At 40.2% G+C, this 17,539-nt stretch overlaps 2 protein-coding genes across 4 annotated transcripts in view; both read left to right on the top strand.

Annotated features, from left to right (window-relative positions):
- The window catches only part of zmp:0000000936 (interleukin-1 receptor type 1), a 31,180-nt gene extending 19,147 nt beyond the window's left edge, over window positions 1–12,033 (top strand). For both annotated transcript variants that reach the window (XM_067444729.1, XM_067444728.1), the window contains 8 exons: window positions 962–1,142; window positions 1,267–1,432; window positions 3,303–3,365; window positions 5,259–5,403; window positions 6,800–6,945; window positions 9,041–9,184; window positions 9,319–9,483; window positions 11,355–12,033. In XM_067444729.1, coding sequence (XP_067300830.1) covers window positions 962–1,142; window positions 1,267–1,432; window positions 3,303–3,365; window positions 5,259–5,403; window positions 6,800–6,945; window positions 9,041–9,184; window positions 9,319–9,483; window positions 11,355–11,740 — 1,396 coding nt within the window. In that variant the 3' untranslated portion in view covers window positions 11,741–12,033. The remainder of the gene's footprint in view (window positions 1–961; window positions 1,143–1,266; window positions 1,433–3,302; window positions 3,366–5,258; window positions 5,404–6,799; window positions 6,946–9,040; window positions 9,185–9,318; window positions 9,484–11,354) is intronic.
- Window positions 12,034–13,749: 1,716 nt separating this feature from the next.
- il1rl2 (interleukin 1 receptor-like 2) overlaps window positions 13,750–17,539 on the top strand; it is a 32,042-nt gene continuing 28,252 nt past the window's right edge. Inside the window, exons 1-4 of one of the 2 annotated variants that reach the window (XM_067444732.1) lie at window positions 13,750–14,237; window positions 15,985–16,059; window positions 16,219–16,463; window positions 16,695–16,991. The gene's annotated coding sequence lies outside the window, so the exon portion shown is untranslated. Of the gene's footprint in view, window positions 14,238–15,984; window positions 16,060–16,218; window positions 16,464–16,644; window positions 16,992–17,539 lie in introns of those variants that run through there. The other variant, XM_067444731.1, reaches the window with a different exon arrangement.

A 17,539-nucleotide genomic window follows, 5' to 3' on the forward strand; every position in this document is an offset into this window, starting at 1 on the left:
ACCACATCCCAAAGATGCTCTATTGGGTTGAGATCTGGGGACTGTGGCGGCCATTTTAGTTCAGTCAACTCATCGGCATGTTCAAGAAACCAATCTGAAATGATTAGAGCTTTGTGACATGGTGCATTATCCTGCTGGAAGTAGCCATCAGAGGATGGGCACATGGTGGTCATAAAGGGATGGACATGGTCAGAAACAATGCTCAGGTAGGCCGTGGCATTTAAACGATGCCCAATTGGCACTAAGAGGCCTAAAGTGTGCCAAGAAAACATCCCCCACACCATTACACCACCACCACTGAATGTCTCAACAGAAATCGAGACTCATCAGACCAGGCAACATTTCTCCAGTCTTCAACTGTCCAATTTTGGTGAGCTTGTGCAGATTGTCGCCTCTTTTTCCTATTTGTAGTGGAGATGAGTGGTCCCCGGTGGGGTCTTCTGCTGTCGTAGCTCATCCGCCTCAAGGTTGTGTGTGTTGTGGCTTCACAAATGCTTTGCTGCATACCTCGGTTGTAACGAGTGATTATTTCAGTCAAAGTTGCTCTTCTATCAGCTTGAATCAGTCGGCCCATTCTCCTCTGACCTCGAGCATCAACAAGGCATTTTCTCCCACAGGACTGCTGCAGACTGGATGCTCTTCCCTTCTCACACCATTCTTTGTAAACCCTAGAAATGGTTGTGTGTGTAAATTCCAGTAACTGAGCAGATTGTGAAATACTCAGACCGGCCCGTCTGGCACCAACAACCATGCCACGCTCAAAACGGCTTAAATCACCTTTCTTTCCCATTCTGACATTCAGTTTGGAGTTCAGGAGATTGTCTTGACCAGGACCACACCCCTAAATGCTGAAGAACTGCCATGTGATTGGCTGATTAGAAAATTGCATTAATGAGAAATTGAACAGGTGTTCCTAATAATCCTTTAGATGAGTCCATCTCATTGTAAGGTGTTTCCTCAGGACTGAGAGTCAGTGCTTCAGGCAGGCCGCCGTTCTACTGGTGAGCGAGATGATTTCTGGAAACTGTGAGCGACCGCAGAGTGGAGGACAGAGTATCAGCGCTCGTGTCAATGATTTGCTTTCCTGCCCTCTCAGGAGATATTTAAAGAGTGTGGATCATCCCACAATCCAGTGGTACAAGGTAAAAAACACATTATTCATCTACCAGAGGGGATGAGGGGTGGGCCGGAGGGTGTGAGAATAACTCTATTCTGTCCGCTGTCCTCTGATATAAACTCTATTCTGTCTTCTCATCTGATCCTCAGAACTGTGAGCCCCTTCAAGAAGATGACAAGTTTGCTCCAAATAAGGACATACTTAACATACGCAACGTACAACTTGATGACGCTGGATTTTACACCTGCAAAATGACCTTTAGTTTGAGTGGAGTTGCCGGTGAAATGGCCGAATCTATAGATTGTGAAGTTCACGGTGAGTGTTTACTGCACAAATGCCATCATGTACGGTTATATGTGTGCATGTAGGTTCTGTTAACTCCTGCTATTAACATCGATTAACATGCATTTCATATCCATGTTGCATCGGATAGAGATTGCACAAACACATCCAAAATGCTAATCGACTCTTACATATTACACAAGAGGTGCATTTACAGGTGCTGGTCATATAAATAGAATATCATCAAAAAGCTGATGATATATGTTTATATGTTTTAATTTTGATGATTATAACTGACCACTAAGTAAAATCCCAGATTCAGAAAATTAGAATATTGTGAAAAGGTTCAATATTGAAGACACCTAGTGCCACATTCTAATCAGCTAATTAACTCAAAACACCTGCAAAGGCCTTTAAATGGTCTCTTAGTAAGGGAAGGGAAGGAAAATATGTGGTAGAAAAAAGACTACAAGCAATAGAGATAACCACAAGAGGATTGTGAAACAAAACCCATTCAAAAATGTGGAGGAGATTCAGAGAGAGTGGACTGCAGCTGGAGTCAGCGCTTCAAGAACTGCTGCGCACAGACGTATGCAAGACACGGGTTTCAGCTTCACATTCCTTGAGTCGAGCCACTCTTGACCAACAGAAGCACCAGAAGCGTCTCATCTGGCCTAAAGACAAACAGGGCTGCTGAGTGGCCCAAACTTATGTTCTCTGATGAAAGTAGATTTAACATTTCCTTTGGGAATCAGGGTCCCAGAGTCTGGAGGAAGAGCGGAGAGGCACACAGTCCACGCTGTTTGAGCTCCAGTGTGAAGTTTCCACAGTCAGTGATGGTTTGGGCAGCCATGGCATTTCCTGGTGTGAGTCCACTGTGTTTTCTGAGGTCAAAGGTCAACGCAGCCGTATACCAGGAAGTTTTAGAGCACTTCATGCTTCTTGCTGCTGACCAACTTTATGGAGATGCAAATTTCATATTCCAGCAGGACTGGGCACCTGCACACAGTGCCAAAGCAGCCAGTACCTGGACCATGGTATCCCTGTTCTTCATTAGGCAGCAAACTCACCTGACCTTGACCCCAATAGGAGATCTCTGGAGTATTGTGAAGAGGAAGATGCGATCTGCCAGAGCCAATAATGCAGAAGAGCTGAAGGCCACAATCAGATCAACCTGAGCTCATAACACCTGAGCCGAGCCCCAGACGGACCGACTCCATGCCACGCCGCATCGCTGCAGTAATTCAGGATAAAGGAGACACAACTGAGCACTGACTGCTGGACCTGCTCATACTTTACAGCTGGCCACGGTTGCTAAAAATCCTTTCTTTTTATTGGTCTTAAGAAATATTATAATTTTCTGAGATACTGAATTTGGGATTTTCCTTAGTTGTCCGTTATAATCACCAAACTTGAAAGAAATTAACATTTGAAATATATCAGTCTGAGTGTAATGAATGAATATAATGTACAAGTTTCACTTTTTGAAAGGAATTAGTGAAATAAATCAACTTTTTAATGATATTCTAATTATATGACCAGCACCTGGATTATCTGCCAAATTTGTCAATAAAAAATTGTTAAATGATTCAAAATGCTTTCCATCACTTTTTATTTCCTAATGAAATCTTCAATAAAGGATGTAAATTAAGATACAAAGGAAAGGAAAGGTGAGAAGTTTTAAAGTGCAAGTGAAGAAGTGTAATCCAGTTTTCTTTCTTCTTTAAATTGTTGAGCGAATCAGGTTGAATTGATTCAGCGAATCAATTGTTATGCTGGTCTCAGATCATATTTAACTCTGAATGATGGATGGTAATAATCATGACAGATAACTGCTCTACTTAATTTAATTAAATAGAAAACTGAAACTCAATTTCAAAGGTTTGTTGTTGTATTGTTGCAGATGAATATTTAGAGAATCCACGAGTGATTGTGCCCGTTAATGAGATCCTCAAAGTGGAGAGGGGTAAGCTGGATGTTTTATTTATCTATCAGAATATATTTATTTATTTATCTCTGTTTTTTAAGTTCCTCATTAATGTTGTTCTCTACACAAGTTCAGTTATTTGCTGGATTAATATTCACATCCTGCAACTAAATGCACGGTAATTCCTCACAATAATGTTCCAATACAATTCAGTTCTCATTGATTTGGATAGGGCTTTTCATAATGCATGTCGTTTCAAAGCAGAAAACACATGGCGACGTCACAAAGAGTGATCTGTTATCAGAGAAGACCGTATCCATATAATGGATTTCAGATAAACAAATCATACAATAAGCTACTAATGTATTAATAAACTATGTATTAATTTAAGGCAGAAACAATGTGCTCATTGAAGTAGAGAGCATGCTGTTAACAAATGATTAGGATATACAGAAAAAGAATCCAGAGCTGCGTCAGCTCATCTGTTGCTTTAGTTAAAGCTGCAGTCTGAAACTTTTTTTGGTTACGAATGATATTGTTGATATTAACAATTTGAGAACAAAGTATAAACAATAATAATAATAATAATCTGCACGGTTTGATGTGATGTGGGATTTAATCACCGTTGGTGCACGATTTATTGTAATACTTTTTTGCACATTTGCTCAGAACAAAAGAAGCAGACGTTACTCGCTTGCTTAGATGACATTTTCCAGGGAAATGTATTATTTTGGTCATTGGATTGCATTAGGGTGGACTATTGTAATGGTCTTCTCACCGGCCTTCAAAAAGACCATTAGACAGAACGCTGAGCAGAACCAGAACATATGAACATATTACACTGGCTTTACACTGGCTTCTGGTTACATTTAGAATGGGTTTTAAAGTATCATCACTGGTATATAAATCACTCAATGACCTGGGACCTCAATGCAGGCTCAGGTGTGAGTGTGGAAAACCGGGTCCTGGGAAGAAGGTTACTACTAGTGTGTCTCATGAACCGGAAATCTCTGACTCTTCTGTTCTGACAGGTAGCCGCAAATTTAGTATTGTTGTTTTCTTTCTTATACTTCGCCGTCTGTGTATGAATGAGTCAATTAATGAGTGAATGTGAGGCAATAGGTAAAGCACTTTGGTGGCCACGGGTCTGTTGAAAGCACTGTATAAATGCAGTCTATTTACATGGTGTATGAAATGTGCTAAATAAACTTGCCTTATGCAGCGTTCCAGGTTATTTTTTGAGCGTGTAAGTCACCACTTCAAACCCCGACTCACGACTTTGCAGCGTTCCAGGCAAAGTCACACCAAACTGCCTGAGCGCGAGGAATTGCGTTAGCTAGATGTAATCCGAGCTTGCCGGACCTTACGGTGCTGATGCTCATTTACAATCATTTCTATCGTGAAGGGGCCTACTCCTTGCTTATTTGATGTAAGTAGGATAGAAAAAATGACAAGAGAAGCTGTTATACCTTTTATTTTATGTTATATTTGGATTTGTTATAAATTTATTCTTGCACTCAATGGAATGAAAACTAGCTAATGCTAGTAAAGCTGCTGATAATGCATAAGATTTGTTGATAAATAATTTTAGAGCAATACCTTATTTTAATAAATGATTTGGTATTGAATGTACGACTTCCATAAACACTGCATCTGTAGGGCTGCCATTGTTGTTTCGCGGGCTATGTGACGTCAGAACTCGTAACTGGGAGAAGATCGATCGAGTACGGGTACACGAGTGGGAAGTCACGGGTTTGACGGCCGTTCCTGTGCACTTTCTCAGGGAGAAGGTTCGAACAGCACGGGTTAGGGTTGCCTGGAACGCGGCATTAGTTCATGAATTAACTAATGTTGAGGAATGGGCTCTTGTTGTAAAGTGTTGTGAGAGTCAGAGAATACTCTAAGCTCCAGCTGTATTTATTTGTTTTTCAGGTTCATCCTTCAGGAAGGATTGTGTTGTTGTCGTGCCGGGAAATGGCTTTCTCATGGTTCAAGTGCTGTGGAAAGTCCTCTTGGAATCCGAAGAGAATTTTATCTCTGAAAACACGTCAAGTCGCATTCATCAGGAAGCCTTGAAGTGCGTATTGAATTTAGTTGTTTCAGATAAGACTATAGCCCTATTCGCACAGGATCAGTGTTACCTGGTGACCTGTAGTCATTTGTAATAATTGTGGAGGTTGTCTGTGATCTTAATCCTGTGCGAATCGGCCATGTCTGTCATTTGTAAAGTAAAAATTCCCCCGCAAATGACCTACCATATTTCGTCGAACACAGAGGTCCTGTGATAATATTAGTCCTGTGCGAATCGGCATCTGTGATTTGGCCAGGATTCGGAGGGTCATATAACATTTTTGCGTGGTTTATGTTTTCTGTGTGCATTTTTATCCATATTTCTCAAAGAATGGAGGCTGCACTGTTATAAATGCCTGTGCACTTTATACTTTCACTTCAGAATTAGAGACAATTTGGGAGTGATTTGCTTCAAAGGTGTGTTCAGTATTATTGTATATAAAAAACACAAACAGAACAGTAGCCTACAATGTCAAGTTTACTTAAATGGGCGATTTTACATTTAGCTTTGAAACCAAATCTTCCGCTGTCATATCGTCAGCTCCTCACTCTTGTGATAAATTAAATCTGATTCCTGCAGGTCTGAGCTCAGTTCAGTTTTTAATTGTAATGTCTGTTCTGTAACTTAACTAAAGGATTTGTATTAGGCTATTATAAAATATCAAAACGACGGTGGAACAGTGATGTACCTGGTGTAACACTGATTATTGCAACAAGCCTAGATAGCAGCATGCAGTAAGGAACTGTTGTTTATGATATATCACACAGCTATATCTTTAACAAAAAAAAAAAAACATTTACAAGTCTTGACATCATATCTGGGAGATAAGTCAGTAAATATGAGTAAAATCACAGGCTTTGCTTATCCCATGCGAATGCACCAGATGTGTGTGAAAAGACAGGGAAAGTTTGAATGGAGTATCATTTGTTGTATGAAACTATACAGCCTAGATTTATACATTTATTATGAATAATACTTTGATAAAGTTCCTGCTAGAAATAAAGAGAAAATAAGAATAACAAAATAAACAACCTTTCATTTGTAACCTTGTATTTAAATGATTGGATAATACAAAAATAGCTGTTATCACACGATTATTTAATATATAAATGTATTTTTTAAATTTAATTTAAAAATTAAATTAAATGTATCATGTAGTTTCCTCATGAATGCATATTTCCTGACTAACGACAGATGCAAGGGAAATAGATTTTAAAATATATATATTAATATAAAAGATGGCTAATTGTAAAAAGAAAAAGACTTACCATATGCATATTTACTCAGTTTTATTACATTTGGTAAATTATTTGGTAAATTTAATAAATAAATAAATAAATTAATTAATAATGATTAACATAATTTTGAGTTGAAAGGTTAACTCTGTCCTTTCCTCTTACAGTGAAAGCCGAACGGAGGAGGGTTTTGTTCTTGTGCGCACACTGTCCGTGTCCGATGTTTCGGAGGAAGATTTCTATCTAAACTTCACCTGTATGGCGCTCAGCAGCCGAGGAAACCCGACGGGACAGTTCTCACTCATCCCTGAAGGTGCGACAGAATCACACAACACTTTCTTCATTTTTACAGCCATTTCATTTACATTTACATTTATGCATTTGGTAGATTTTTTACATTATTGTCAGTTCTTGCTTTCCCTGGGAATCGAACCCATGACCTTGGCGTTGCTAGCGCCACACTCTACTGGTTGAGCTACAGGAAAGCATTTCAACATTTAATTTCATTGGTCCAAAATTTTGCTACTCGTAACCGAACATACAATAACCCTATTTTGTTTTTTCACTTTGAGTACCAACTGACTAGTTGCTGGAAACTTTAAATTGAGCAGTGGGTTAAGTTGAGCAGTGGGTTAAGTTGAGCAGTGGGTTAAGTTGAGCCGTGGGTTAAGTTGAGCAGTGGGTTAAGTTGAGCAGTGGGTTAAGTTGAGCCGTGGGTTAAGTTGAGCAGTGGGTTAAGTTGAGCAGTGGGTTAAGTTGAGCCGTGGGTTAAGTTGAGCCATAGGTTAAGTTGAGCCGTGGGTTAAGTTGAGCCGTGGGTTAAGTTGAGCAGTGGGTTAAGTTGAGCAGTGGGTTAAGTTGAGCCGTGGGTTAAGTTGAGCAGTGGGTTAAGTTGAGCAGTGGGTTAAGTTGAGCCGTGGGTTAAGTTGAGCCGTGGGTTAAGTTGAGCAGTGGGTTAAGTTGAGCAGTGGGTTAAGTTGAGCCGTGGGTTAAGTTGAGCAGTGGGTTAAGTTGAGCAGTGGGTTAAGTTGAGCCGTGGGTTAAGTTGAGCAGTGGGTTAAGTTGAGCCGTGGGTTAAGTTGAGCCGTGGGTTAAGTTGAGCAGTGGGTTAAGTTGAGCAGTGGGTTAAGTTGAGCAGTGGGTTAAGTTGAGCCGTGGGTTAAGTTGAGCCGTGGGTTAAGTTGAGCAGTGGGTTAAGTTGAGCAGTGGGTTAAGTTGAGCCGTGGGTTAAGTTGAGCAGTGGGTTAAGTTGAGCAGTGGGTTAAGTTGAGCCGTGGGTTAAGTTGAGCAGTGGGTTAAGTTGAGCCGTGGGTTAAGTTGAGCCGTGGGTTAAGTTGAGCCATGGGTTAAGTTGAGCAGTGGGTTAAATTGAGCCGTGGGTTAAGTTGAGCCGTAGGTTAAGTTGAGCAGTGGGTTAAGTTGAGCAGTGGGTTAAGTTGAGCCGTGGGTTAAGTTGTGCAGTGGGTTAAGTTGAGCCATGGGTTAAGTTGAGCCGTGGGTTAAGTTGAGCCGTGGGTTAAGTTGAGCAGTGGGTTAAGTTGAGCCGTGGGTTAAGTTGAGCAGTGGGTTAAGTTGAGCCGTGGGTTAAGTTGAGCCGTGGGTTAAGTTGAGCCGTGGGTTAAGTTGAGCCGTGGGTTAAGTTGAGCAGTGGGTTAAGTTGAGCCGTGGGTTAAGTTGAGCCGTAGGTTAAGTTGAGCAGTGGGTTAAGTTGAGCAGTGGGTTAAGTTGAGCCGTGGGTTAAGTTGTGCAGTGGGTTAAGTTGAGCCATGGGTTAAGTTGAGCCGTGGGTTAAGTTGAGCCGTGGGTTAAGTTGAGCAGTGGGTTAAGTTGAGCCGTGGGTTAAGTTGAGCCGTGGGTTAAGTTGAGCAGTGGGTTAAGTTGAGCAGTGGGTTAAGTTGAGCAGTGGGTTAAGTTGAGCCGTGGGTTAAGTTGAGCAGTGGGTTAAGTTGAGCAGTGGGTTAAGTTGAGCAGTGGGTTAAGTTGAGCCGTGGATTAGGTTGAGCAGTGGGTTAAGTTGAGCAGTGGGTTAAGTTGAGCCGTGGGTTAAGTTGAGCAGTGGGTTAAGTTGAGTTTTTGTACGTTTTTGTGCTCAGCCATATTTATTTGATCCCAAATACACGGGCGCACCAGATAACACGTCAACAACGTCTTGCATCTTTCCTGTTAACACTGTGAAGCTGCTTTGAAACCGTTAGCATTGTAAAAGGGTTATATAAATAAAGGTGACTTCGCTTTGCAGAATGACATGTATTAAAGTTATTGCTTTCAAATGATTTTGAAGATTAGTCCAAGGAAAATAAATGTTCTATAAGCATATGATCAAGCTAAGCATATGGTATACTTTTACTTGTCTATTATACTAGCAACACATAAACAGATTTTTATTTGCGCTCTGCCTACATCCACAGGTCCAAACCTTTTCTTGCTCCTGGGGCTTTTGATGGGCTCATTGGCATTGCTTTTCATGATTGGAGTGCTTCTGTGCACCATATTCAAGGTGGAGCTGGCCTTGTGGGTCCGGACTCTGTTTCCATTCCTCTACAAAACCACAGGTAGTCACAAACAGGAAATATTCATTTACTTAGAAATTGCACAGGCTACACTGACTAGAGTTCACACCTATTTTGCAACTTCCACTGCAGTTACAGGACATGCTGAAAGGTGTTTTTGCTGTTGTTTCTTCTAGATGGTGATGGTAAGCAGTATGATGCCTACATTGCCTATCCGAGAGTCCTCGATGGGTCAAGTGAAAGGGCTGAGGCCTTTGCGATGAATACTTTACCGCAGGTCTTAGAGGGCCGGTACGGTTATAAGCTTTTCATCCTGGGCCGGGACGGTCTACCTGGAGAAGGTAAAGTTATATAAAACTATATACATATATATAGTTATTTATGCAATATAAACCAGTGGTTCTTCTTGAGATGTGTGCAAATTGAATATCAAAACAAACATTAACTTAACTCTTTCCCTGCCAGAGTTTTTGATCATTTTCATAAAACTTTCATGGCCCACAGAATATTTCATTGTTTTCTGATTATAACCAGTTAAAGGGTTAGTTCACCCACAGATGAAATGTCTGTCATTAACTCCTCTCCCTAATGTCGCTCCACACCCGTAAGACCTCCGCTCATCTTCACACACAGTTTAAGATATTTTATATTTAGTCCGAGAGCGTATGCAAGTGTATGCACACTATACTGTCCATGTCCAGAAAGGGAATAAAAACATCATCACAGTAGTCCATATGAGACATCAGTGGGTTAATTAGAGTCTCTTGAAGCATCCAAAATACATTTGGGTCCAAAAATAACAAAAACTACGACTTTATTCAGCATTGTCTTCTCTTCCGCGTTTGTGTTCAATCCTCAAATAAGGATTCAAACGGTTAAGAATCAGCGAATCGATCAATGATTCAGATCACCAATGTCTCATGATTTCTGCAGTTTGACCCACGATCCGAATCATGAATCAATTCGCTGATTCATAACCGTTCAAATCTTTATTTGAGGACTGAACACAAACGCAGAAGAGAAGCCAATGCTGAATAAAGTCGTAGTTTTTGTTATTTTTGGACCCAAATGTATTTTGGATGCTTCAAGAGACTCTAATTAACCCACTGATGTCTCATATGGACTACTGTGATGATGTTTTTATTCCCTTTCTGGACATCAATTTCATTTTTTGGGTGAACTAAGCCTTTAATATTATATTGCTTGTATTAAACTCAGGCATAAAATCAGTGAACTAACCCACTACACAATGACTAAATTCTTATTCAGAAGCCAAAGAAACACTAACATTAAAAAGTTATCAAATTGCCCAACTAAAGAAAAAACTCATCACTATGATGGTGACACAAAAATCTACTAAAAAATTAAACACAAAATTAAAAGAAAACTATAAAAACTCATTCAGCTGAACAAAATATCTTCAGTTGGGAGACGTGACCTTTACTCAGTTAATGGAGTTGAGGGAACTACTTTGTGTAAAAGTTGAGTAAACTCAAAAACGCTGAGCAGCAAGTGACTTATGTCAACTTTTTTTTTTACAGTGTAAAATAAAACAATTAGTAATACAAAAATAATAATATTAAGATTTAGATTGGTGCAAGTCCCCTTATTATTTATGTGGTGATTAGCTGTGTGATAAATCTTTAGTGACGTAAATCATATACTCTCCGTCTCTTGCGTGATACCCAGAAATGTTGAATATTCTGCTCTAATCTGACCTCTGAGCTGTGCGGTGTCCAGAATACTAATCCTCCACTGTGTGTTAATAGGCCAGAGGAGAACTGAGTCTGGTTTCTCTAAGGTTTATTTTTCTCCATCATGCCCTGATGGAGTTTCGGTTCCTTTGGTCGCCTTTGGCTTGGCTTGCTCAGTTGGGGACACTAACATTATGATCAGAGTTATTCAACTAAATATACAAATAACATTAATTAATTAGGTCTTATTTAATTCTATAAACTATAATACTGATCTGCCAACATTGTCTCTCTATGATAAATTAAAATAAGCTGATAACATCACTGTTTACTCCAGAACGACTGTACAGCCAAATCTAATTCTGCTGCAGTATTGTCCTGTTTAACACTGAAGCTGCTCTGACACAATCGGCGCTGGAGAAGCGAGATATAAATAAAGCTGATTGATTGATTGATTGATTGATTGATTGATTGATTGATTGATTGATTGATGTATCATATTCTCCCCTGTGTTCCAGCTGTAGTGGATGTGGTTCAGGACGCTCTGAGCCGCTGCCGCAGACTCCTGCTCCTCTACACCGCTTCTTCTCTCTGCAGCCCTGAGGCTCTAGAATGGGCCGAGCAGCAGACCGGGCTTTATCAGGCCCATGTGGAGAACTCCATCAGCATCGTGCTCCTGGAGCTGGAGGAGATCCGCGAGCCCGAACACCTGCCTCCATCTGTGCGGATCCTCAAGGACAAACAGGGAGCGCTGCAAGCCTGGAAGAGGAGGAAGAGGTGGATGAGCTGGGACAGCAAGGACCATTCATCCGCTCTCCAGCCTTCAGCCGGCTTCTGGAGGGAGCTGCGCTACCATATGCCTGTCAGAGGCAAAGCCAAACAGAGAACCTGGTTTAGTTTCTAGCCTGAAGAGATGCAGGCAACAACCCCTATACTCTATTTAGTATAGAGCAGGGGTGTCCAACCGTCCTGCAGACTTCAGTTCCATCCCTGCTCCAGCACACCTGTCTGCAATTATACACCATGATTAGCTGGTCCAGGTGTGTTTGATTGGGCTTGGAGCTAAAATCTACAGGGTGGTAGCCCTCCAGGACAGACTGCAACAAGGACTACAAACTTTCTCAGCGGCCTTTGTTCCAGAGGGAAAGAAATATAAACAGTCAAGTCAGTCAGCTCCTTAGGTGTAATTTGCGGGTGGGACAGACTTTTTGAAACATCTTGCTGCACGGATAAACCAAACTAATGCACAGAAATAGAGGTGTGACGAGATCTCGCGAGACTAAACTGTCTGAGATTTCTCATCGAGGTGAAAAGTCGTTGTGCCGTTGTGTTAGTGAAGCGGTCACATTCAGTGTGTTACATGTTAGTGGTCAAGACCGATTCGGAGGCTTCGTTGCGCAACATGTTAGTGCCCTTGTTGCAACAGAAGCGGCAGACGTATATTTTAAACTGCGCGCTCAGCACCACTGCTCCTGAATCACAGACTATACGCTCGATCACGAAATCTGAAGTAAACGGGAATGCGCATTCCAACACGGTTTGAAAGCGATCCCAGAGGCATGAGAATTTCTCCCAATATTAAAGCTATCTAGTCGTAACCATCTCTTAGCTCTGTATCTGTATGCTTGAAGAAATAAAGTGGTCTCTATTTGCACTTTGAATAATGAGTAATTTGATTATGGTTATTGTTTGCACTTAATATCTATGACCAATTTGTGGGAAAGAGTTAAATTAGGAGGTCAAAAGAAGCTCGTGCAGTTCTGAGATCTGAAGAGACGATCAGGAAAGAATACAGTACTGCTGTCTTTTACTGTATAGGATAAATCTTATTAAGAAAGTAGAAAAAAATGAAATGACTACAAGGCTACAAGATGATGTAGCAATTTTTAATTTCTAGTCATGTATTTCATCATTGTGGATTTCTTAAAAATACTATGTAAAAATCTTGTCTTGTTCTCATGAACCCAATCTCGTGTCTCATCACACCGCTACAAACGAAACATCTCTGGTTAACTAGAAGAGCGTCCTTTCATTCATGGGTTAAATCAGAGGCGATCTGCCGCTCGCTGCTGCTGTTATCAGGGGATTCTCTTGTGGCTCGTGCATACTGTGCAGTCTTCAGACGAGCGCTTTAATCTAACGCTTAACGCCGATGCAGACTCTTTCTGTTTGTTCCAGTGAAATCAGGAAACAAAATGCACAAAAACTGTCCCTGCTCTCGATGTACAACCACTGATGATATTCGGTTTTAATGAGAAAAAAATACGAGGGCAGATTAGAAACGAGAACTTCAGACAAGTTTAACAAAGGACCATTAGGGAACTATACCAGGGATTACAAGCCAAATGTTTGCCTCTATTAACGTGAAGATTCTAGTTTGGTTAGTGCGTGCGTATAATACAGCATAAAGTGCGTATCACATGCACACGGGAACAAATCCACGAGATTGCTCACTCGTTCTATTTATACGCATTTTCATGAGACTGTTCCATCCACTTTTTAAAACAAAGTTACGCCACTGGTCAGCTCCCATGTGAATCTATGTTTTGAAGACAAACCACTATATATATATATATACACACACACACACACTATATATATATATATATATATATATATATATATATATATATATATATATATATGTTTATGTATATATGTTTATGTATATATGTATATGTGTGTGTGTATGTATCGTAGGTTATTCTTCGATTTTGGAACCCAATTGTTCCTCTGATTAGAAACGAACTATATCAAGCACAGAGCTGCTGACGGAAAGACGCAGAGATCTGAACAGGAAACCTGATGATGCTTTCAGGCTATGTGAAAGTGAACTAAGATGAAGAGAACTTGAGCTGTGACACACCTACCATTATGTGGAAACCAAATGAAAAGCTGTAAATACAATGTCAGATGTGAAATATACAAACGAAATGACAGAAATGATGTATATAAAAGCCAAAGATTTAGATTTTTTTGCTGCATACACACTGTGCTCTTGTCTGTTTATTATTGGATTCACACACGGTCTATTATGCAGTAATGTTTCTTGCTTAATGATTTTTATTTTACTTTGGATTTGGATTTTTAAATATTTTTTTATGTACAGTATGAATTGCATATTTACTATGAATATGAAGAAACATATCATTTAAAATTGCCCCTATGATGCTTTTTGAGATATGACTTCTCATGTGGTGTGTAATGGAGCTGTTGAAAATGTAAACGGTCTGCGAAGATGGAAATGCAGATAACTGGAGTTACTGGCACCCTTCGTGTGAAGGCCACAGGACAGGAGGGTTCGTCAGATCCGGCCGTAAAGGGCTTCAGCTCTAACCCTGATCTAACTCACGGTGATGTTCTAATCTAATGATCCTGAAGACCCACATTCATTTGCTCAGGTGGGTTTGAGGAGCATCCCCTTCTACCCAACAGTCAAAGCAGCATTACATCACAAAAGTGTGAAAATCACGAAGACTTAGGCTTCCATTTTGGATTAGGAAATTGTTTCCCAAAAGAAAGAAGCGATTCGGAACTGAAACGAGTCGTGTGTAATTCCGGTCTGATTTCCTGCTGAACCTACGTGGGTTTGTAGCTCATTTGCATAATGCCTGCCTCTGGTCCTCATTGGCTGCCCGTGAACAATGACACCATCGTTACTGTTCTTATGAACGGCTGAGGAAGCCGAAGCAGCTGAGATTCGGATTCGCTAATGGCCGTTTGGCTTCCGACCAGTCACAGCAGACTGGGTCATCTGACCAATCAGAGCAAAGCTGGGTTTAGAAAGACCGGATCCTTCATTAAAGGTGCCTTAGAATGATTTGAAACAATATTGTAAATTGTTCTGATATCTACACAGAGGGTGTGTGGCTTATTTAAGGTCAAAAATTGTCCAGATACTGTTTTACAGGTCCATTTACAACCCTAAAAATTGTCCCTAGGATGTAATGCTCTGTTTTTGCCTTATTTGGAAGGGTCATGAATATTAATGTAGAGCTCTGCTCTGATTGGCTGTTTCACTGGACAGCTAACACATCTATACCATCCGTCATAGCAATAATAAGGTTTAGTAACGTTACAGTTTGACAGTAGAGTACAGATTTAAAAGTTGCTTTATTTAGCCAAACAAAGTAATGTAGAAGCCACAATCGGCAGTGTCATGTTTACTACTCACCCGCTGCAAAATAATCGTACTTTGGTGGAGAAGGTGACGGTGGAGAAGGTGACGTTAGCTACAAGGGGTCGAGTGAGCGATCTGTAAGAAACTAAACAGTCGTAGTAAACGTAGTTAGCTTCTGAGTTATGTTTTAATGATGAAATATAGACTAATTTAGATTTCAATCCGTCAAAAGGGATCGACATGCGTATCTACTGTTGTATTTTATGACAACACTGGCAGGAAATAATATTAAACTTTGTCCTTTGACAAACTGTTGTGCGCGCTACTTGTAGTTTCCAATACTAGCATCTTGTGTTAGATCAACAACACGGGATATTATCGTAATAATGTCTTACTAAGAAACTTTCAATTTAATCAGAAATGGCTTCGACAGTCAAGAAGTGGATAAAATCACTACTTACTGCTGGCAGGAATACGGTTTGAATTGGTCCTTTCTTCAGTTTTAGATGCTGAGCGAATCCTGCTATATTGTCCCAGGTTAGGAAAAACTCTCCGTGGTGAAATGGGGCGAGCAAACAAACGATTTTGAATTAAATTGTTGCAGTATCTGATTGTAAATAAACATCAACCATGACTGTTGACGTTGTTTATCTGTGGGAAGGCTATGAAAAGTCCTCCCGTCCCCTGCACAGCCTGGATCATGATCTGCCGTTTTTGCTATCCTCGCGTGACGCTTGTTTACCTGCTGAACTCCCAATGATTCGCAGTTCAGCCTGACAGTGAACATGGGCTGACATGCAAATGTTGGAGGCGTACATATTAATAATCCCAGTGTTGTGTCACAGTTGGCGTTATGTTGAAAATAGCCTGTTTTTCTGTGTTTTTCACAAACAATATTTACATATGAAGGAGGAGGCACTGGTGTTTGAGACTCACTGTATGTGATGTCCATGTACTGAACTCTTGTCATTTAACTATGGCAAGGTTAATTACATTTTTCATTCTAGGGCATCTTTAAACTGTTTCAGAAACTGTGAGAAAAGAGCTGATGCTGCAATGGATATTATGAGAAAAAGAAGAGCTTGGATACATGTAAACCTGTGGTAAGAAACGCAAAAGTAAAATTAGCCACCTTTAAAATAGCATAATGGGGCACTTTAGGGTTAAAATACTGTCTCAGTAATTAAACCATTGGTACTTTTTGAAAACGGTAACAAACACTGTGACACTTCTTTAAAAACATTGCTTTGTTTGTTTGTTAGATGGGACTGGGATTGGTTTGTCCCGACCAATGGCAGACAGGACCTGATTGAGGACAGTCATTGGGTTTGCTCTTCCGTTAAACTGATATAAGGGCAGAAGTTACACTGAGAAGGTTTCCAGAAAAGAGACGAGCAAAGAGTGACCCAGATCTCATCCCACAGGTTTCCGTTCAACCGTTTCTGTGGCATTCAGACTTCAGTTTATGCTCATTTACACACATCAAATAAACTCAGATTAGGCATCTGTGAGCATCTCTATCATTCTGACACTTAATAATACAAGTATTACGTTGGAGTGGAATGTGTGTTATATGCTCAAAACACGAGCATAAAACAAAAACTACTCTATTAAATTCTATTAAACTTTCTATTCATAAATCCTCATATGAGAGGGATTAGTGAAGGACCATGTGACTCTGAACAGTAATGATGATGATGATCACCGGGATAAATGACACTTTACTGTATTCACATAGAGAACAGATGATCTACTGGAGGCATATTACACTGCTTTACTGGAGATATGAGCTCTCTTATGGATTAATGCAGCCTTGGTGAGCATTAGAGATAAAACAGAGCATTAAGGTGCAGGATGCAGTGGTTGTGTCTGTGGGAAGCTGTACTGGGGTTATAACCGCAGCTTTCAGCAGAAGCAGCGTTACGGCAGTCATCTGGAGGAAATTACGACTGTCTTGAACCCTAACTCTAACTCGGAGCTCTTACTCTCGATCTCCTACTCGATCTCTAATCTCTAACCCCGATCTCTGCTCAAGGTAAGACTGACTTTTGATATTGGGACTCCTGGATTTTATTTAAGTAAGCAAACAAGCAGCATTTGAGTCATTCTATATTTAGGGTTACAAGGTCAGCCAAAAAGTCAAGAAATCAGTATTCTTTTTGATCAATAAACGAGGTGGTTAAATAATATATGCCCTTAATGTGCTAAATTAATTATTTGGCAAGCTTAAGCTCTAATGGCTTTCTAAATTTTTTTTAATGAAAATCAACATTTGATTCATTATTTTGTCAACTGTGTCACGACAAATGCTGTGTCCTAAATCCACAGTAAGCTGAATTTAGTATTATTTACCCTCATCTTTACCAGGATTTCCATCTCAAGAGATACCCCTATCTATTTTTCTGATGGTTTAGTTCACATTTAAAAGATTTATGACATAAAAACCACACATAACACAGCTGACAGGAGTAACGCCAATGACAGGACACGTTAGAAGGAAAAGAGAACTTTTTCTTAAAGATTATCACTCATTAAAATTATAATGTTCTTTTTATTCAACAAAAATAAGTACACGCAATTAAT

This window comes from Pseudorasbora parva, chromosome 5, assembly GCF_024679245.1.
Source record: "Pseudorasbora parva isolate DD20220531a chromosome 5, ASM2467924v1, whole genome shotgun sequence".
NCBI classification, from domain to species: domain Eukaryota; kingdom Metazoa; phylum Chordata; class Actinopteri; order Cypriniformes; family Gobionidae; genus Pseudorasbora; species Pseudorasbora parva.